General features: G+C 25.4%; 2 protein-coding genes across 2 annotated transcripts; both read right to left on the bottom strand.

Annotated features, from left to right (window-relative positions):
• Positions 1 to 2,553: 2,553 nt before the first annotated feature.
• Positions 2,554 to 3,684, bottom strand: LOC101489178 (ethylene-response factor C3). The gene has a single exon (XM_004495261.4). It carries the CDS (start codon positions 3,585 to 3,587, stop codon positions 2,967 to 2,969), a length of 621 nt encoding a protein of 206 aa, XP_004495318.1. The 5' UTR covers positions 3,588 to 3,684; the 3' UTR covers positions 2,554 to 2,966.
• Positions 3,685 to 18,769: 15,085 nt separating this feature from the next.
• Positions 18,770 to 19,693, bottom strand: LOC101502636 (ethylene-responsive transcription factor ERF098). The gene has a single exon (XM_004495398.3). The coding sequence runs from the start codon at positions 19,572 to 19,574 to the stop codon at positions 19,146 to 19,148; it is 429 nt and encodes a 142-aa protein (XP_004495455.1). The 5' UTR covers positions 19,575 to 19,693; the 3' UTR covers positions 18,770 to 19,145.
• Between the last annotated feature and the right edge of the window lie 4,203 nt (positions 19,694 to 23,896).

Below are 23,896 nucleotides of genomic sequence, written 5' to 3'. Positions count from 1 at the left end.
CTTCCTTAATTACAATCCCATTTGGGTTAGACATTTAATATCTTGGCCATTAATATTAGCCCAATAAATTTTAAGCCCAAGACTTATCAAGCTACCCTTGAAAGACAAGTCCAAATCAGAACGACATTTATTCATATCTAGAGTGCTATGGATATTATCAGATATGGCCGATTGATTCTCCACATGGTTGAACGAAGGTTTTTATATCTAAGATAATCTTATTCCAGACACAATAAATATTTAAATACAAAATACTTTTTTTGTAAGGATTTAAATCTAGATTTACTATATTGTAGAGTCTAACGAGTCTTTAACTTAGTAGCCAAATAAATATTTATTACTTGATTGATAACTTTATTTGTATTTTTTGACATTTATAAACAACTATATAAGTTGACTATTTATATATGGTACTTTAAAAAAAAAAGTGTATCAGTTCTTAATTTTTTAATCAATAAATGTATTATTTTTTCTACATTAACATTTATATATTATATATTAAGTTGACCAAATTATTTGTATCAATACATTTATTTTTTAATTTAATTTCCATAATTTAATAAATTATTTTTTTAATTTTAATTAAAATTAAAATTATTATCAAAATAAAAGTTTAGAACTTTTTTTCTTCCTCTTACGAATCTGCTCCACCATCAAAGGAAGTCGCTCTCATTTTGTCACTGTCGTGAGAAGATTCCACTGTTCTTCCACCACCGCAAAAAGATCTTTCATATGTCTCACTTTGCTCGTGTTTGCGTCGTTGTCGTCTTGGTGTCGTCGATGACGCACCGTCTTCGTCGTGTTGTCGTTTCTAAGTTCGTCTTTGATTTTTAATGAATTAACGACAAAGGTAGACGATGTTGAATGAAAAAGGAACGATGAAGATTGACCGTAGAAAATTGTAAAGAACTACATAGAGATAACGGGTAGAAAAAAAAATTAATTAATTTTCTTATAATTTAATAAATAAATATTAATTATTTTAAAATAGAATAAAAATGTAAAACTTTAAATTTTGATGGTGTTAAATTTAAAATTTAATCAAATTTACTCACAGATGACATATCATTAAACTATTAAATTATTAATGATTTAATTTTGATAATATCAAAACATTAATTTTCAATTATAACGTAAAAGTCTATAATAGTTTCGTCAACTATTTAAACAAATATCTTTTTCATTTAGTGTGAGTTTTTACAAGCTGACACATACCAACTAATTGAACATAACCAAAATAAGATTATCTTTAATTCTAGATCTATTTGTAAACAGAAAATTGACAACATAATATTTTTTAAGTAAGGGTAATATATATCGTAAATTAAGAAAGGGTAATCTATAATATATATATCGTAAAGCATCTTTTCAAATAAGTCATAAGATTGCATATGTTGGTCTAAGTGTCCAACCAATTCAATTCAAAGTTAGACTCATACAGTTGAAGAAAATGGTGTTGTGCAGTTTTCTACTCCAACAGATTCTGTAAAATTCTAGAAACCCCACCAACTTCCTTATGTTATTTCCTTCCTTTTTCCTTTGTCATATTTTCTCCATTAAATATTTCTTTTCTAAATAAAAACTCCAATAAATATTGTTTCTATGTATATTCAATTATTTGAGCAAAACAATTTATTCAATTATTAATTTAGTTACCGTCTCGAACGTTTACTGTTTCGAACCTTAGCTTATTAATGTGCTGTTCAAAGCCTATGTCTCGTAGGATGAAGCTGTGGTCACAAGACAAACAACTTAGCCTAACCTGGCGGCAAACTAGCCCTACCACCCACTTGTTTTGAAAACAATTTGATTTAACTAATATATCATTTTCTCATGTACAAAAAGAAGCATATCCAATATCGTTCAAGCCCCACTTTAAACCATCCAAAAAAAACAAAACTTGCGAGGTATATTTAAAAATTATCATATTAATATTATTAAATTAAATCGTCAATAATTAAATAATATATTATTTATAAATAAATTCGATTATAATTAATATTTAACACCATCATATTGTTATATTTTATTTTTTAGATTTGTTTTAAAATAATATTTTTTGTTATAATTTTAATTATAAAAAAAGTTTATTTAATTTGTTTAATTAATGAAATTAAAAATAAATAAATAAATATATCAAAACTCTTTAATTAATTTATTTTAATATATATATATATATATATATAATGATGCCAACAAGAATAAATTAAAAAAAATATATTAATCAAAATTTTCATACCAACAATACACACTCTTCTTTAAGTGTACAGTAGAACTTGTCTCCAAAAAATTGTCGCCTTAACGGGACCATATCTTGCTACACCAACTATAAAATGATTTTTTTTCCAGCGGAGAAACTAAAAAAAAAAATCATAATTTAAAAGAAGTATCTTTAAAATATGATTATGAAGAAGTTAGTCTATATTATTGCACACAACAAACATTGCATAAAGAACTAAAGTTGTTAATATGCTGTCACATAAAGATCTGATTGTCAAAAATCTGAGATTTACACACACACTTACAGACAAATTCATAAGGTTGGCAAAATGGTTAAGAAACTGTATGTTTGTCCACGCGTGCGATTCACATTAATAAACTAAACAATACATGTTGACTTATAATCCGATAAAGCTAAATTAATATGTACATAAATTGTGCCCCACAAAGATAACCACTACATTCCTTAATTATCTATTAAACTATACAGACTGAAAAGAAAAACCTTGGAATGAAAATTCTCCTACTCCAAAAAAGAAACATATTACACACTAAAAAATGATCTCCAAATTTTGATCATTCAAACACAATTAAGGCTTCCATAGTTTCATCGCCATAAAAAAAATTGAAAAAACATAAACCGTAAAATAAAAAGAACCAAGAAAAATAAATGAAATAAAAAGAACTTATTAATTAACACTAACATATAGATTATAGAAGCAGAGTAGAAATTATGAATTTACGAATCACTGAGGATAAGGAAATTCATCAGAGGACATCAACAAATGTTCCAAATAATCAGCACCAAGGTCTTCAAACACAACAGCATTGTCAATATTATTGTTTTTCCTTAAATCTCTTTCTTTGTTCTTTTTGTAACCAATTTTCCTTCGCAAAGAATGTTTCATCTTAAGAGCAACAACAGGGGAACAGCCTTCTTGATAGCCACAATTCATATCACTAAGTGATTCCCTAACAATCTCAACAGGAAAATTCAATATAGCTGAAGAACCTCTCATTGAAAAAGCAGCTTGATCATAAGCCAAAGCTGCAGCTTCAGCACTATCAAACGTTCCTAACCATACTCTCATTCCATTCCTCGTTGAATCCCTTATCTCCGCCGCGAACTTACCCCATGGCCTTCTTCTAACCCCTCGGTACGACTTCTCCTTCCTCGGTTCGTTCTCTTCAGAACTCACCTCTTGATTGTTGAGGTTGTTGGCGTTGGCGTCGTTTATCATGCCGTACAGAAGCATCTCTTCGGGATCGTTTTCGTTGAAAGGAAGATAATTGAATTCTAAGGAAGAGGATTCTGAGGAAAAATCTGAAGTGGAAGAGTTTGGGATTGAGTTTGAACTTGAATCCATTTTTGCTCTGTTTTTATTTTTTATTTTTCTAGTTGCTATGTAAACCCCACTATCCTTTTTATATACCTAAATTTTCATGTGCAAGTAAAAAGGTAAGAGTCGCCAATGGGATAGAAGTGAAAAATGTTGCGGTAAAGGAAATATAGTCAAAGCTTATATCTTGCTACTAGTAGCTAGTGGTGCCATGCAACAATAAGACTGGTCTCTGTCCCAATTCATTTCAAAAGTGATGTGTATGTATTAAGCATAACTATTTCTTATTTTCTATTATTTTAGTTTGAAAAAGTCTTCGATTTATAATAAATGAGGTATTTTAGAAATATGAATGTAGGGTATGAATTACACTAACAATATGTTTACTTTGAGTCTAGGATCAAGTTAAAGCGTAAATAATTGAAATTTATTATGTTGCTAATAAGGCCTTGATTTAATTGCAATTTTAGTATTTTATTTTAGCTGAACTACGAAAGTAGTTTTTCTATTTTATTTATCTTCAGTTTTAGTCCTAAAACATAATTTTGGTCTAAAATTTGATGAAATGTCATTTTTTTAAGCCACACTACACCATTCATGATCATAGATTTCCAGTACAATTTTTGCGCCACGAGATCTTGAGGCATTATGTGACTTAAATAAGCGCAAAAAAATGACACTTTATCAAGTTTTCGACCAAAATTATGTTTAAGGACCAAAACTGAGAAGAAATAAAGCCTAAGATTTTTATAAACAATATTTTATATAAAATCTATGTTTACATATCTTGTAGTTGTTAATGCAGATTTCAAGTTCAATTCTCACGTTGTTATCTTTAATCATGCTTTGATATCATGTTAAATGAGTTTAGGTCTTACTACCAAAAGCTAATTAACTCAAAGGATGAAGTTGTTCAAACACATATATATATACATTTACATCTAATAACCTACAAGCCATAGAAATATGAGCCACTATTACAGCTATAACTGTAATAAAGTATTTTCCTTCGTTCTTAAATATAAAAGAAAATTATATTAATAAAAATTAATGTATTTTTTTTAAATAATTTAAATCAAATGTATCAATTTTTATTGACATATCTTTCTATTGTACTTTGTACTGAATTGAGTATTATTGTAAGAGTATGATACAAATATTAAAAAAAAAATCAACTTTTTTATTGACCTTGATCTTATTATTATTTTTTTTATGAAACCTTGTGATTTATTTATTTATTATTTGGTGAGGTCTTGTGATTTTATCTCAATGATTGTTTACTAACTAGATCTCGTCTTAAGTAGATTTTATTTCGATTTAATCCATAGAACATTAAATGTTCGAGTCTTACAATGAGTTAGAGTTTTAAAAAAGACTTGATAAAAATTTAAGATTCGGTTAAACACTATAATTTGTTTCAACACGTTCCTTATTCGCCCCTACAACTACCACAAATCTTTTTTTTCTTAGAATAATTACCTTCTTTTCACATAAATATTTTATGTAAGTACTAACCCAATAATAAAATAAAGACTTTGAACGAGAACGTATATCATAATGTTTCTTCTCATCCTAAATAAAAAATGAACTTTTTTCATTAATAATATGTATGAGTTCAATTCAATTATATTTAATGTACTGCCTACAACATTCAAACCTTGTTTCATCACATTTTAGAGCTTTTGTAAAAACAACTGCATCATTTTCGGATTTTTCTTTTAAAATAAAGTAATGACGTCATTTTTTCTTTAAGTTTCATTTTTTTTATTTTATGTTATTTTTCTCTCTTATTTATCGTATAAGTTAAATATGATAAATTTTTATCTTTAATTTTTAGTTAAAAAATCATTTTTTATATAATAATTCTTAAAAAATCAGAAACAGACATCATTTAAATAATAAAAATTAATTTTCAATTTAAAAAAAAATCTAAAACAGCACCCTATATTGGATTAACCCATTTGCCTAAACTCAATAATTCCCTTTAGTTGGTTACAAAAGTTTAATAATATTATAGCCATTTGAATGAGACAACTTTTTTACCATTAATTTGTGTCACCAGTGTAAGAATATGCTTGCTGTGCAACCCCACGATTGAGGTAACAAATCACAAGCTTGCATGTACAAACCCCCGGTGTATATAGATATCGAAGGAGTAGTTGTGACTCGTGACATGAGAGAAACTCTTTACAAACACAATATGAAGAAGATTGATTCCCCCAAATAAATAATTAATAAAAACCAAAGTTAAGGGATGATATCATTGATTCCCCCAAATAAATAATTAATAAAAACCAAAATTAAGGGATGATATTTTGATTATTCATTATGTGTCCAGTAGCTGAACTTGAATTTAGAAATTGAGTTGACCATATCTTTAAAACTTTAATGAATAAATAAATAAAAATATTATATTATATATAAAAATTTTAAGTTGTAAATTGTCAAAAATATATTGACGATCAAATTTTTAATATTTATTAGATAGATGTAGTATATCAAAATTTGGTTGATATTTTTAATAATTAAAAATTACTTTTTAAAAATTTAAATTTTTTTTTCAAACGTTAATTTTTTTAGAGATTAATTGTTATGTTTTTTAACTGTAAAAAGTTTTACAGCCTCAGCACATCGCAAAAACATCTATAAGTGTGACTTTTAAAGTAATTATCATAAAATTCAAATTATTTTATTAATCTAACGGCATTGGATAATTGACAGTAAATTAAATTCAAATTTTTATTAAATTAATACAATTTTTGTAACTGCATGGACAATATATATATATATATATATATATATATATATAAACACAATATATTGTTCAACATACCAATATTGACATAATGTTGATAAAAGATAATGGTTTGATTTGAGTATTTAGTGATCTATTTAAAAATTTAATTGAAACTATATCTTAAATCAAAAAACGTCGGATTTATTGGTTTAGTTTAACTTGGACTCAAATCTTTAAAAAAATTTCAAACTAATTTAATTAGTTTTGGTTAAATTTTTCGGATCATAAGATCATTTGATTTGATTTTTATATCTCTAGATAAAATTCACAATTCACATAGTTGGAATTTAAGTTGAAAATTTTAGTTTATATAATTGTAGTAGTTGTTTTTGTAATTTTTTTAATAAATTTTTCTCTTTGATTTTTTTAAATAGATATTTGAGTTATAACTTGGTCAACAAAAAATGATGTATTTGATTCATAATATAAATAAAATAGATGAATTTTTGTTGACCAAATTATAATTCTAATATCTCTTATAAAAAAAGATTAAAAGTAATAGTATTTTTTTATAAAAAAACTATTGAAGACTTTGGGTGGTCGTGGTCACTCTAAGTCTCCAAAAAACTCCATAAATATATGTGTTAATATTGTACATGTCATAATTATTTTTCAGAATCAAAATAAAAAAGTGAAAACTAATTTAAGTGAAAATCAAAATTTAGAATTGAAATTCAAAACTCACAACTAAAAACTGATTATAATTTTTTAAAATTTCAAAATATAAAACACTCAACTTAAGCCTAAATTAAATACTATATTTTTTGTCAACTACTAAAATAAGGTTTACCTCATTTATTCATAAATATAAACAAATAAATAAATGATTGTTGATTCTACCATAAATCAGTATTTAAAAGTGATTTGAAATTTTAAAGATGATTATCATTATATTTTTAGAGTATAAATCAATAATCATTTTGACAAACACTCAAACGATGTTAACTTGATAAAATAATTATAAAAAAAATGTGTCTTTATAAAATTTAAGTCGTCGAATTGATATTAATCAAATAATTGTTTTAACTATAAAAATAAAAAGAATTGTTAAATTTTAATTTTAAAAAGTGTAATTAATTTTTATTAGTATCTGATAATTTTTAAGTTCATGGTATATCATTGTGATCCACAACAAAATTTACTTATATTTATAATGTGTGATTGGTGAAAGAGAAATAAGGAAGAGATAGTTTAATGAGAGATAAATCAAAAAGAAATAATGAATTTCTATTGATTAGTTTTAACAGATATGACTATATGAGAAGATATAACAAATTTAGTGGGATCCACCACTTCTGTAGTCTCCAAAATTAGAGAAGAAAGGAAAGAGATATCATAATTTCTTAATTAATTTTCATTTATTTATGCCCCAAATTCTTAACAATTTAATGCTATTTTTGTATTTTAAAAGTAAATAATTTTATACTACCGTATACATCGCGTGTCACCCGTTCAAAAACAAAATTATTATCAGTTTATTTATTTCTTCTTACTTCGTTTTTTAGATATAACTTATAAAGGTATAACCAATCGCACCTTTTTTTTTATTTTTTTATAAGCAAAACAATTTTAAATGACATTGCGGGGACTGTATTGAGAAAATAGAGAGTGGGGTCCGCGAAAATGGGATGCAAATTGCAACTTGGTAACACACGTGGGTTAATTTAGTGGATCAGGATGGTCGCCAAGTCACAAATCCATTCTCAAGGTCGTGGCTGACCTCATATTTCTGCGTCATTTTTTGTAATTTTCTGTCTGCATAAATAAATAACTCCTTAAAATACATTTTCACGTAATAATATCTTAGTCACCGGTTTATTGGGGAATGGGTATCGTTAAAAGTTAAAAGTCGTTTTGAAAAATAAATTTACTCAATTTCTATGTTTGACTTACTGCTATATTATATATAAATTTTAAATGTATTCCATATATAAAATAAAATATAATTAGATGTATAATTTATATTTTTATTTATAATAGTTTTAAATTTTGTTCTTTTTTTAAGAATATCTTATTTATGATGTGTATTTTAAATTGTAATTTAATTCTGTAAATAGAGCGATAAATAGAAGTTTATAACGAGATTTCAAGATTAAGGGTTTTCTCTTTATAAAATATATTTATGATAATACAAACATACAAAAATTCATCACTTAATAATAAAATTTATAAAAATAAATTAGATCTAATATAAACATGTAATAGGTATTTCTTATTTATTAATTTATTTTTTATAAATAAAATATTGATCAAAGATTCTTAAAGTCAGAGTTCAACGGACAAAATATAATATATTTGAGTTCAAATTCGATACTTTGTATTTGTACAAATAAATTATATTATTATATTTTTTTAAAGATACAAAAATAACGATAGACAGAACACTCCAAAGGTGGAAATTCATATTTTAACTCATATTAAACAATCACTAAGGGTTGGGTTTGAGTAACCCAACTTATTTATACTAAGAGTTGAAGTAGTTTGACCGTAAAAGAATCGGAATTCAAACTATAATAAAATAGAAAATATTAATTAATATATTGATACAACATACACAGCTATAGATGATTCAAACATCGGTTCCATATAGCTAACCCAATGATTGAAGATAATCTATTATACCATTTTTAATTACTTATTTTTCTTCCGATTGTGTCTATGAAAATTAATATTGTGTTTTTCCTCAATAAGTAGTTGTTTTGCCTATCATAATTTTGGAGCCTCTTGCGTTTCGGCTGAAAGAAGGTTCACCGTTCATGTGAAATGTTTTGGTAAGATTGTATGTTGCTACAAATGGATATATTTGACTTTTCTTAGGGAATACCAAAAGAGATAAAAAAAAAAAAGTACCTTTAATATTATCTTATTTCCCCAATATGGATATGAATTTTCTTTGGGAATTATTTGAGTGTGTGTCAAGAGAAGTCACCATCCTTTAAATTTGCTCACAAAAAGCTTTCTTTTACGGTTAGAAATGGGTGCATTGAATAGTCTAGATGCATGCCCCTTGAAATTGTTTCCATGTCACTAAGACTAAAATTTTGGCTAAATGTTTCGAAAGTCCTCCAACAAGAATGGACACTTATTTTGATTAAGACTTTTCCTATCATCAATTTTAATTAACCCATCAATATGCAATTTGGAATTCAAGAGTTTCTTATACTTGCAGCTTCTACGAAAGCCTCTATTTTGTTTAACAATTCTTTATAGTGTCACATTCACCAAATAGCTAGGAGAAACAAAATTTCAGTCAAATTTTAGTTTTGCATGTTGAAGTGGATTAGAGTACTAAGTCTTAAACACACGAGTGCATTTGTGTGTGGTCATGATGAGTTCAATTTCATATTCATCCGGACCAAACTGAGGAGGATGGTCGAGCTAAGACGAGTTAAATAATACTTCGTGATTATGAGGTTTAGGTGGTAGCTACAAGCACTTCAACACTCAAATAAGTGTATCTTTAAGACGAGTGAGAGATATTATGATAAAGAAAATTTTCTTTTTACTATATTAGAATAATGCTATATATAATGTAAAGGTAGGGTCTATTGAGAATGAAAATGCTTCTATGTTTATTATGTTTAATAGATATTGCGTCTCGATTCTTGCTAACATATGCTCCTAACCATTGGAATTGGGATCAACATGTATCTTTCAAGGTTGAGAGTGCACACACTCAATGACCAATAATTTTAAGCCTATACAAACTAATCTAAACGAATTAGATAATTGACTACTTCGATATACATACTATGATCTCTCTTATTTTTTTTTATAAGAAACAATCGTATTAAAATTTGATAATCAATACCAAATATATCAACTTTTATTTACTAAATTCTAATTCAGTTATCTCTTATAAAAAAAGACCAGATAGAGGATTATTTATATATAAGTATATTGATAGAAGATAAACTTTTAAATGAATCTTAGTTAGTGTGAATTATCATGTTTGGATTAATTTCTTCAATAGCCAAAAGTGATTTTAAATATATGAAATTGATTTTAGTATGTTTAAAAAGGTTTAGATTAAAAATAATTTTAACTAGAAAATTAATATTAACTTTTGACTTTAAATGCAAAATTATTGTTTAATTCACTTTAATGTGAACTTAACTAAAATTAAATAATTTTATCTTAAAAAATTTGATTAAAATAAATTTTAGTTTTTGTATAACAAGACAGGGTTAAAATAAAAAAAGCATACAGTTAATTTGTGACCATCAAGCTTATGGATGGTGGAGATGGAGATGTTTCCTCGTGTACTAACGAGTTCTATTGGTCATTATGAATTATGCAAGGAAAAGTTGTAGGAAGCCTTAATTTCCTTTCTTCCTGAATGGCGACAAGGGTGCAGGTCCCCTTGCGATTACAATTCAAAAATGACTTGTACTATTAATTAAGGTTTTTTATTTTATTGACACTTAATAATTATGGTATTGACTATTCCTTGTTCTAGCAGCTACTTTTTTAGCCTTCTCATTTTAAATATTTAACTTGAATTATATACAGCTTTTAAAAAATATTAATCTCTTTTAATAATAAAATAAATTTCCTTTATTTAAATATTTTTATTAATTATTATTAATAATAAATTGATAAATTCAGAATAATAAATAAAAATTTATTTATAAAAAAAGTAATAAATATTATAAAATAGTAAATAATAAAAAACGACAAAGGAGACAATTAGGGAGATGGAATTATGGATATGTATAATGTCGTTGAAGAATTGCTTGCAGTTTTATTAGCTCAATAAGGAAGGTACTATGTCGTCACTTGCTTTACTTTTCTTTTTTGGCAAAGATTTATATCTCCAATTTTATTTGGGGATTTTGGCAGCATTGAAGAATAGCGGTCAATTAAACTGATTTGTCTCCGTCCGACTAATTCAAAAATTGAACCATATCAATTGAATTGGTTCAACTTCTTGTAAAAAGAATAAAAATGTGGTCAAGTTTTTTTAATTAATATTGCTTCAATATTTTATATAGACAAATTTACATTTAAGGTAAGTGTTTTTATGATATAATACCTCTTTAAGTTCAGTTACAGGAAGAAGTTATTCCCTTTTAATGAAAATGTTAAAAAAAAGTTATTCCCTTTTATTATTTTATGTAAGTTAAAAAATGATAAATAAAATAGAGCTAATAGTTATTTTATTAAATTATTATTTATTAACTATTGATGAATCACAATTATCATAAATATAAAGTGAGAGAATAATAAATTGAAAATAATGTATAAAATATTAATTATATAATATAATTAAAAATATAAAAAAATTAAATTAAATAATTTAACTCAAGTGGTTAATGAATTTTAATTAAATAAGTATTGTTATAATGTCTCAAATGAACTTGATTTTTTGGAACCACCTTTTATTTTCAAAACTAATGGGGATAATCACCAACTTTGTATCATCCCCTTCCAACAAATGGATCTCGTACGTGTGGTTAGTTTGTTCGAACTCGAGGTCACTTACACTGAAAATGTGTTTGTAGAAGTCGAATATACGATCCCTAATTGGATAAAATTAAAGACAATGGATCTTCATCTTTACTTTGACATCAACCATTGAGTTAAGTAATTTTACTCTCTTTGAATTAAGTAATTTTACTGTCAACTTTTTTTTTTTATTATATTAATATTGCATATTTTTCTTAACATTGGGTGGACCATTAACTAAAAAGGACAAGTGGTATGTAAACTTAAGAAGTCAATGTTTTCAACCAATGATAACTCAAGTTCAATGATACTATTATGTCCTTTAGATTCAAGAAAAATATTGTTGATAGATATATATTCAAAGGTTAGTGGGAGTATATTTATTGTTTTAGTTTTATATAGCTTGCAACTAATGATTTTTGTCTATTACACGAGACTAAGAAATTTCTCTCTAACAATTTTGAAATGAAGGATATGAATGAAGTAAGTTATGTGATTGAAATAGAAATATTTTGTGATAGATCACAAAGATTGTTAGACTTATATTAGAAAATATATACTAATAAATTTTCATAGATTTTTATAATGGGTAAAGGCTAAGCATCTTATGTTCCAATACAAAAAGGAACAAATCTAGTGTCATGCAATGCTAAAAGAATGAATTGGAAAATGAAAACAGATGAAAAGTATTCTTTATGCATCTATTGTTGGGAGTTTGATGTATGCTCAAATTTGTATGAGGTTGAATAATAAGCTTTCGAGTTGGTATGCTCGGTATATACAAGGGTGATCTAAGAATTGATAAGTTGCAAAGAAGTAATTGAGGTATTTACAATTGACAAAAGATTGTCAGCTTACTTATATGAGATCTGACCAACTTGAGGTAATTTGATATATAGATTCATAATTTATTGGATGTGAAGATACATCAAAGTCAATTTTTGATTATGTGTATCTTTTGACTGGAGGTTTAAACTGCCACAAATTTTTATTAAAATGATTTAGTCATTTATGGCGGTTTAAATCCCCAAAAAAATAATCATTTTTTTCTTTTTAAATTAAACAAAGACTTTATGAGGATTCAAACCTTAATAAATTTGTGACAATTAACTTTGTTTGAATCCAAACCCTCACAAACTTGTAATAACTGACTTTGTGAGCCTAAAACCCTCACTTACAAAGTTTTTATAAGTTTAAAAAATATATCAATTTGTGATGGTTAAGACTGCCACAAACTTTGTAACCGGTTCGAATGTGAATGCTTTTTTGGCCACCACAAATACTAGTTTCTTGTAGTTTTTATTCAAGACTTGGACTTGCTGACAATATTATCAAACCGCTGAAGATTTATTATGATAATACCACAACAGTTTTCTTCTGTAAATACAATAAGTATTTTAAGGACGCTAAGCATATGAAATTGAAATATTTTTGTGTGTTAAAGAAGTTTAAAATATATGTACATTTTATCTGTTAATGAATGTTAAATGATGATGTTTTATTTATGTATGATTGACTATCTGAACTCATATATGTACATTATATAATGCAATTATCAATATTGAAAACAAATTCTTTTATTGATAATAATATTATGTTTGAAACTATTATATACTTCTCAACTTAATATCATATTGAACAAAAAGACTAATATAATAGTACATGAAAATAAATATGTCTACTAAATTATATATGATCATTGTACCTATTATTGATTTATATTTTTAATTATGATGAATGAAGAAACTAATACATCTAAGATTTGTTAATGCACATTATGATTGATCTTAGGTTAATATCTTTATTATATGAGAATCATAGATTTTAAGATCAACGAATTACAAAAAGACCTCTATCCCTTGTTGGTAAATAATACTTGGTAAATGAGAGAAAAGAGTTTCATGTCAAAAAATTAAGATGGAGTACCCATGAAATCAAAGGGAGAGTATGAAGTAACCACGAGATTATGAGAAGAGTCCAAAATCACGTGACATAGATGATGATAGAACTCAATCAAGCGTCACACTCTCAGCTATTTGACTAATTTGTTAGGCAGGAAGGATGTTACAGGTTCATGGAACATAGTCAATTGCTATGACAACTCCTTTTATTTTACCCACCAAACTTTTCAACTCCTTTTATCATGAATGAATCACACTCCCGTGCCATTCCCACCAACCTCACTCATTAATTCATCACTCTACTGCACGTGCTACTTATCCACTGCTCCTTTATTCTAAATTGTAAACGTGTTCCCTAGTTAAGTAATGTTTCTTACATTTATAGTGCTAACTAATTGAAATACCTATTCAAAATTCATTTTCATTGTTTGCCATCATAAAGTACTACTACATCATCAAACAAACCATTAACGGTTTCGGTAATGAATCTATCTTAATTTATAAAAACAAACAAAATGAATCTATCTAATCTTAATAAGTCTACTCAATTTATGATTTTTTTTATTGTAATTTTTACTAAACACCAATCAATCTGATCTCCAAATTAATACCTCAACTTTTATTACATAATTTCACTAATTTATTTTATATTATTTATATTTTAAAAAGTCCAATTTATTTTAATAAATTATTAAAAAATTTAAATAAATTTTTAACTCCTATAAAATATTGAAAATTTATTTTTATGACCGTAGAAAAAGAACTTCATTTTTTAATATGTATACATTTTTTCTACAAGCAATGTTAGTCTTTATTGAAAAACAAAACGTTTAATTATCATTATTTTTTAATGAATTTTTGTAAACATGTTTAAAATATTATAAAAAAAGTTTCTACAAAAATTTATAATTTTTTAACTTTAAATAAATTAGATATAATTTTTTTAAATGTCAATAAATAAAAATCAAAGTAACAAAAATATAAATCTAAAAATTGAATTTTGAATTCACTTTTTATAGAAGAACTTTTAACGATATAGTAAACATGTCTATAAGAAATTCATTTAAAAATGGGTTAAATAAGTTTTTAATATTTACAAAATTTTAAAATTTTGTTTTTAATTCCTGTAAAAATAACCACATATTTTGGTCATTACAAAATTATTCTACAAGTTATTTTAGTCTTTGACTTAGCAAAATATGTAAATAAAAGTAATTAAAACATAAGGTTGTGATTTATATCATCACCCCATCTCTTCATTTTCATTATCACTGTCATGGACAGTTTTTTAATTAATCCATCTCTAATTATTTTTCTCGTGAATATATTTTTGATAGGTGTATAATCAACTATGAAATATTGAATTGCACACTATATATAACAATAGAATTAATGCCACAAAATTATATTTAGATCAACATCAATTTTCCATCACTATCATAAAAGTTCTTATAATTCTTTCACATACAAAACATTGACAAGTACACTAAATAAAATCAAACTTTAATGAGTCAAAAAAACATAAAAAGATAACATTTGATTTAGCAAAATATGTAAATTAAACAATATACTATAATTTATATTTAATAATAATTCTCTATAATTAATTATTATTAATCTAAAATTGATAAATTAAATCATTAATGTAACATTATATCCTCGACAATAGCAAAAATGATTAGTCTAGATTAATATAAAAGTTATGGGATTGTTATAAAAAAAAAATATTTGATCAAATAAAACATAATAAAATTAAAAATAAAACAATTTTTTAAAAATAAAATAAAATAGTTACACAAAAACTTGACATCTATATATGTATAGATGAAATGAATTTCAATCATATAATATGAGAAGTTGATAAAATAAATATATTGATAGTTGATATTAAGTATCAACATATAATATTAAACACAGTTATTCATACATATGTACATATAATATTAACTATTGATTTAATCATGATATATATTACTCATTTTAGAAATACCAAGTCAAGATTAAACATATCTAGAGCTCAATTGTTTTACATTTTGCAAACAAAATTTGATATTAAAATTAAAGAAAATCGCCAAAAGTCCTGATTTCTTTTCTTTTTTTAACAAGAGAAAAAAAAAATCCTGATTTCTCTTTACTCTAGATTATAATATTTTTGAAACTAATCTTATGTATATATCGGCATAATCTCTCATGTTGGATGACTAAAAGTTTATAAATCCTGTAAGAATATTTAACATGCTTTTAAAATTTGTCTATCGAATCCATGAATTGAACAAATAGTTCTAACCCCACTAAACTTGTAAAGGACATGGCATATCAATTTCAATAGTATCAGTAAAAATCATACGCGGGACTGCATAAATTGCGTAACTCGTGTTTTTTCTCAATGGGATAATTTTTTGTTCTTTTGAACAAATTATCTAAATTCTCATTATATTTTTTATTGAGAAAACAATTTTTCTCTATCATCTCCATCCGTCCTTATTATCGCTCTATTTATCTATCTTTACTATTTCTCACATTTATTTTATTTCATCGCTCTTCTCTCTAGCTTTTCTCTCATTTTCTTATATTAATATTTATCATTATAAACATTTATACACATAAGAAAAATATTACAGTTAATTATATTATTTTTGTCTGTATTATTCATTGTTTATTAAAATTGTACGGTACAAAAGTATATCTTATATTGTTCTGTAATGTTCAACACGCTAAATTAATCTTATATTTTCTAAGTTCAACATTTTACATGTAAATGACGTGTTACGAATTTTCTATCTAGCTTTGTGAGGCCGAAATGTATACTGATTTAGAAGATCCGGATTATCTACAAACATAAAAATGTTCCTTTATTGTTCCGATCTCAATCAAGATGATTAATTAGTATTGATTAATATGAGAATATATATTTGAAAAAATGCTATATTATTCCATAACTTGGAAGATGTGGGTTTGGTCTAGTCTTTCAAGAACATCGTATCCGAAACAGATTTTTTTTGTTCTTTGGTTAAAAATCTTTTACAAATGTCAAATAACCAAACAAAATCAAATCTACACATGCGAGCTCTAGATATATATTTTGCACCAAGTAACTTCCATGTGTGTTTGGGAGAGACTTGTATTTAAACCTAAGAGTAAAGGAGAAAAAAAAATATTTATCGTAACAATCAATGTGCGTTTAAAATAAAAGGATAACTTCAATAGTGAAATACCACATTGTATCTCAATGCCAAAACTAATAAATTTATGCGTTTTCGATTCTATTTTGTTCAGACTATTTTTTTAGGTTTAATTACATTTTTTTATTCTTTATTTTTACTCAAACAATATTATAGTCACTTTTTTTAAAATTTAGAATTTTAGCTCTTTGTTTTTAAATTTTCGGGATTTTTTTCTGCAACTTAGTTTGAGTTTAATTTTTATAGTACGTGTGTTGTATTTATTAATGATGAAAAATTGTATTTGATTATGTGATAGTTGATTTGGGCAAAAAATAATAGACCAGAAACTTCATTATAAATTTTGTTTTTCTTAGTTTAATTGATCAAATGTATGTATATCTATTTTTTTGGGACACAGTTTTTTTTCTTCTTTTTTTTGTGTGTCTAAATCAACAATGTCATATCAGTAAATATAATTCTACGTCAATCATAAAAAATAAACTCTAAAAGGGATTATGAAAAATAAATATTTAAAACTTGCGAAACAAAGTGATCAAAAATCCAAATTTGTAAATGATGAGACTATAACCAGGTTTTATTTAATACGAAGATCAAATCATAAGAGAGCAGAAATTTCAAAAAGACCAAGAATATTCTCAGTAAAATCAAAATAAACTAATAGTTTTATTCAATATAAAACTAAATTAAATTGACCTTTTTATCATAATATTGCTAAATTTTTTACATACGCTTTAAGCGTTATAATATAGAAGTATCAGTAAAAGATGAGTTTAAGATTTAACTTTTAGGTCGAAATTTGTGTTATTTTGAATTGAGTTTTTGGCTTTTAAATTTGATGTTTATTTTTTTTTTTAAATTCTAAATTTTTATTTAGCGAGATGTTAATATAATATTCTAAAGATATATATAAAAAAAAAATCAATTCCAACTTTGATGAGTATTATTGAGTTGACTTAATAGCAAAAATTGAAAAATGTTATTGGAACTGCAAATCGAAGACAACCTTTAGAGAAACTAAACAAAATTTTAAAATTTTATAGATATTAAAAATAATATTTAATTATATTCATTTAAAAAAATATATATAATGTGTATGAATTAATTGATTGTAGAAACCAATATATTAAAAGGATAATAATTCTACTTATGGTCTTATATATAAAAAGAAAATAAAAACTACTTCATACCATTTGAAAAGAGTAGTTAGCATCCTTTAATTTTCCCAAAGTATTCAATAAAATAATTGTATTTTTTAGATTTTCCTTTATATTAATTTGTATCATGAAGATAAAATGGTCATTTGAAAATTAAAATTAAAATTAGTTAATGATGAATTTAAGAATAATAATGTAAAACATATATGATAAAAATAGTTAATATTTACTTATATTTTATACTATCAAACATGACTTCTTTTTTTGTGCTAATATTGAAGTCCAATGAAATTATTGTATACTATTTATGTCCAAGGGCTAAAAAAAATTCTATGATTTAAAGAATTTTTTTGACATTTTTTTTTGAAGTTAGATTTAGAACCCCAATTTTTCAGATCCCCACTCCATGCATGATGTGTTTAATTACATTTCACAATTAATTAACAATTTTACTGAATTAATCTTAAGAAACACAAGTGTATTCCCTATTATCATTTATGTAAAATAGATAATAATGTCTTGAAAGTATTTAATTAATTAAAAATAAGACTAATTTTTAAGATAAAATTTTTGTGAATATAACACAACTAATATGAAGGAGAAAAAATAATTTATTTTTATTTAAATAATTAAATAAAAATTATACCAATTCTCCACATATTGATTTATTTTAAAGTTTAATCAATAGCTTGATTAGATTTTTCAAAGCATCTACTTGCTTATAGTGAAAGTTTATTATTTTAATTCACTTCATTCACATAGGGGAACTTCAATATCCTTATAACAAAAACAAAAGGAACTTTGATTAACAAAAGGATAATGGACTTGGATAATAATGTATATATGCTTATGTACTTAGAGCAAAATAGAGATGTAAACAAATAATATAACTAATTTAATTTTGACTTAAACAACAATGAACCAAGTTTTATTTACTTCCCAGTAGAATTGTGAATTACTAAAACTTCATTCTCCAAAAATCAGAGGGTAAAAAAAAAAAAAAAAAGAGATTAAGTTAATTATTATATATATATTTTTTTGAAAGAAGAGATTCAGTTATTAATGATTAGTAGTTAAGGATATGGGATGATTGAATGACCCTACTTTTTGTTCTTATGGTCTACTGAGCCAAGAAGTTCCTCCAATATCTTGTCATCCAAACACTCGAACTCGAAAATGGGCCTATGTTGCGGGGCAGAAGAACTTCCACTTGCATTTGCATGATGAGATGATGAAGGGGGTGCTAAATGAGGTGGATATGGTGGTGACCCTCTTATTTTTGAATAATACTCACTTGGAAAATTTAATATTGCAAGATGACCCCTCAAGTTATATGCTGCTCTATCATATGCCCTTGCTGCTTCTTCTGCCGTATCAAAGGTACCTAACCACAACCTTGTTCCTTGCTTTGATGGATCTCTTATCTCCGCCGCATACTTCCCCCACGGCCTTCTTCTTACTCCTCGGAAACGAACCTCTTCCTTTCCCTTCTCCTCCTTCTCATGCTTTCCCTTCTGGTGATCCTCCATACTTTCTTCTTCTCTATTTTTTCTTTTTTATAATTTTTTGTCCTAACTTGTTATTGCCTTTTGATTTTTTAAGTTAAGTTTTGTGATGGCCAAATATGCTTATATAGACACTTCTTAGGCTTTTACATTCAGTTTATTTCATTTGGATTTTTCCTAGTATATCCTTTAAGTCTAATACTATTTGAGTATTGAGTTTGGTGGTGTATTATAATTGGGAGATTTATATATTTTTCAATAAAAACACTTTTAATTTCAGTATTATAAAAAAAGAGTTCAAATATCAATGTATATATTAGAAAAAGTTTAAAAAGTGATAAAAATTTAGAGACAAAGAAAAATAAATGTGATAATCGATATATTGTTTGCTCTATAATACAGTCGTCTCAACTATTTTTAGTACTGAATAGATCCTTGAGTTTAACTTGATATAGCTGGTAAATAAAAATTTTATTGTTATTAAAAAACTTAATATATTATTACAAATTGATAACGACAAAAATAAATGTACTATATGACAAAATAGTTTATGGGATGGATCGTTAAACGAGAACCATATATTTATATAGAATAAGTAGTCTATATGCAAAAATGTGTCGAATCTATAAGGATAATGGTGATTCCCTATCTCAATCTAGAAAGGTACATTGACCAAGATTTGTTTTGCAGGAGGTTCTCCAATGAAAATAATAGTAGTGTTTGTGTGTGTGTAAATTCGATTCTTTCGACAATGTCTATGTTTTGTCCACGTGAACTGCAGCAAACTATGCAATACAAATCTTTCTCACCGATATGCAACTAGGCAAAAAAAAGAAACTCATACATTTTCTTTTCCACAAAGATAGTGAGAATCAAATAGGTTTTCAGACATTGTATCCATATATAGTTCACCCATTCACATCACTGGATTTCTAGCTTTTATTCACATCACTTTTAGAGAAGGAGTATCTGATGGTACAGACAAGTTATGACCCACATATTTTTTAGAACCCAATTATAAATTTAAATGTATCTTGTTATGTATTTTTTTGTATAGTTCTTAATTCAATTAACTATGATTTTTTTAAAATTTGTTATAACTATAAAATGTGTCTTTTAAATTAAAAACTAAATGAAAAACATAAATATAGCTCTTACAAACATTTTCCAAATATTTTATAGCATTTTTTTTAAATCGCTATGAATTAATAACACTTATGTAAAAAGTGCTATGTATTGATAGTGTTTATATATCTTTTTCTTGAATTTTAATTTATAGCTTTTTTTTTAAATTAAAAAAAAAACTATGAATTAATAGCACTTATGTAAAAAAAATACTTTTTTTTGTCTAAGTAACTTTTAATGATGTTTACATTGTAAGTGTTATATTTTATGCGTTATGAAAAATTAATTTTAGTATAATGAATATGGTATAAGAGGCTAATTATTCTGCTTTATTATTTATGAAGATTTTATTTATAATATTTTCATTGAAGTTCATTAAGTCATGTTTATATTTCTATTGTCTGTATTGAATTCTTGAGATTTTCCATTAAGATTTTAATTTGTTCTAATTTTCTTTTATCTTTTGTCATTATCTTTTCGTTTCCATAAATATTCAAGATTTCAAGTGGGTTTATCATTGACGTTTGAGTTTGAAAATTTTGTTTCTTTAAACTTTAACTCTAAAAGGAAAATTCTTCCAATTTTTTTCTATTAAGAATCAAGGAAATAATGGCTTCAAGACGAAGAAAACCAAAATTTATATTATTAATATTGGAAAGAATAAGAAAATTAAGGTTGACTCTAATACTTTTGAGATCAATGCAAGATTAAAATAAGATTGATCTAATCCCCTCAATCAACGAAGCCAATAACCTCGAGAATTTTCTCCTTGATGATATTTGCATTTTTGCCTTTGTTCAAGAGAAAAAAATCATTTGCTCTTTAATTTCTCAAAAATAGCAAGGATGTGATTGTGATAGTTGGCTACACATATTTTATTATCTCTTTCGCAACTATAATTTTGGAACTGAAAATTAAGATCAGATTAAGCTTTTCAAGAAGATAAAGATTGGTCAAAATTGTTTTCCTTGGTGTTGTACTACACGTGTTTTATTTCACAATCAAGTTTTATTTTCAAAGTTTCTGAATTGATGGCGAGAAATAGTGAAGACCCAAGTAAGAAAAGAAAATTAAGAGTACTAAAGTTTATTGCGATCAAATAATTAGCAAGAATTTCTTCAAAAATTTCATATACAATTTTTGTTAATGATGTTTATCTTTTTTATATTAGTTTAATTGATATTTAACTTCTATTATTAAAGATAATGGATAGGTTAATAAAATTTCATTTTTTTTAGTCAATGATATTTTAATTTCTATTCATAAAAATAATCATTCGTATAATAGGCGATTTAACTTATATACATAAAAATAATTAGTTAAGAAAATTTCATTATTTTCAAATTGACATTTTAGATTTTATTCATGAAGATGATGAATCGTTAAGGTAATTTTTTTTTCATAACTTCATTGGTATCTTTATATTCATTTTAGTCAAATATGTATTTTTGACATTTAATATTTTCTTTCAGCAGTTATGTTTTCTTTTTATCAAGTTGAGAGGAATAAATTTATTCCAATTCACGATAGGATATTAGATAGATTAGTTAGTTATTTATACAAGACACTAATTAGTTGTTTGTCATTAACAAAGAAACCTTATATTATTTGATGTAATTTATTATTTCATTTTGAAAAGAATTTCTATTTTACTTTTGGCTATGTCATTAATAACTTTTATCAAGAAAATAATACATGTTTGATGTTTGGGTGCATCATGTTGTAATAGATTGGTATTCAAAATGTATATCATAATATTCATTATTTTTTTTAAATAGTTGCACAAAATCTAAATAATAAAATATGATTACATGTGTGCATATAAATTAAATTATTATTTCAGCAAAACAGAAAAAGAATTGGATACTACTTGAATTTTATCCCAACTAGTTCATATCTAGCTACATATCCTTCTTTGAACAAGTTGAATGCTCGGTCAAGTATATATTTAGATTCCATGGGTCAAAGTTTTGCCTATGTTGATAGTGCTTCAGTTTTGTGGTGTGATAATTGATAGTGCTTCAAGCTTAACTATATATACATATATATCCAAAGTTATTCCTTCAACTCATATATTATATAAACAAAAACCAAATTTTATACTAAATGTATTAGCACTTTTGTTTATAAATAAGAACAGAAATTGTATATTTCATTGCTCTAAAAGTAACTTTTATTTTTATGAAAAGGCAAAAAAAAGTTATTCAATTTTAAGGCACAAGAGATGCCAATGCAAGAGTTGATAATGCACACAGTGTATGCTAATTAACAGGCTGCAAAAGAACATTCGCCCACAATAACCAAACCAAACAAAATCAATAATCATATTACAAAATTAGCGGGTTTTTCATCTAATTGATTTGTTATTTGTTTCATTGTTCAATATGGTTCGCTTCACCAAATTGTCCTTTGTTGGTAATCTATTTTGTCATAACCTCCAAACTACGATTGTCACTTTTAATGGTATCAATTTGTTCCAAGCAACAGAAAATTTTCGAAAATCATTAATATTCAACCCCTCGACCAATGCTGCATATCCATCTTGGACCGTGTAAGATTTTGTACACCAAGACCACAAATTTGACGCATTCTCCTTCAACGACACCATCCTAATTTTCATGTTCAAATTCTCCAAAATCGTCTTATTAAATTTTATCAATCAATGTTTTTGTCCATCAACACTAAAAAGGTCACAATGGCCTGTTGTAAATGATAATAAGTTGCGATACGATTGATTCGAGTTCGTACAGTGATATGTGTCTAAATGGATTGAATCATGGATCATAAAAAAAAAATTAATCTTTTTTAAAAAAACTAAAAATCGGTTTTATAAAAGGCATGTGTTTAAAAATAGTTTAATAATCTTATATTGTTCTCCCTACGTCTTTTATTATAAGACCCTCCAACAAAGTCTATGCATATTAAGAAAAACAATTCTACCATTAAATTTATCTAAAAAATGACCCCCAAAAATAATTTACATTTTCAAATAGTAAATTAAATGGAGTCATTTTTATAAAGAAGTAATTGATGTATCTTGAATTTGTAAAAGCTCTTATATTAAACGAGAAAAAAAAAAGTGAAACAAGGTCTTGTAATTAAAGAAGGATGGAGTAACTTGTAAGTACCAAGTAAGAAAAAGAGTCAGAAATTATACTTCATTAAAATAACTATGATAATCTAAACCAACATCAATAGTCCAAATCAATAGTATAGTATAT

Source organism: Cicer arietinum, chromosome 4, assembly GCF_000331145.2.
Source record: "Cicer arietinum cultivar CDC Frontier isolate Library 1 chromosome 4, Cicar.CDCFrontier_v2.0, whole genome shotgun sequence".
Taxonomy (NCBI): Eukaryota; Viridiplantae; Streptophyta; class Magnoliopsida; order Fabales; family Fabaceae; genus Cicer; species Cicer arietinum.
Note: the sequence above shows the minus strand (reverse complement) of the source record. Positions and strands in the feature narration are given on the sequence as shown.

What these genes read in the sequence shown, in the direction of transcription:
- LOC101489178 (XM_004495261.4), bottom strand. Translation starts at nt 3,587, where the DNA reads ATGGATTCAAGTTCAAACTCAATCCCAAACTCTTCCACTTCAGATTTT.
- LOC101502636 (XM_004495398.3), bottom strand. Translation starts at nt 19,574, where the DNA reads ATGGAGGATCACCAGAAGGGAAAGCATGAGAAGGAGGAGAAGGGAAAG.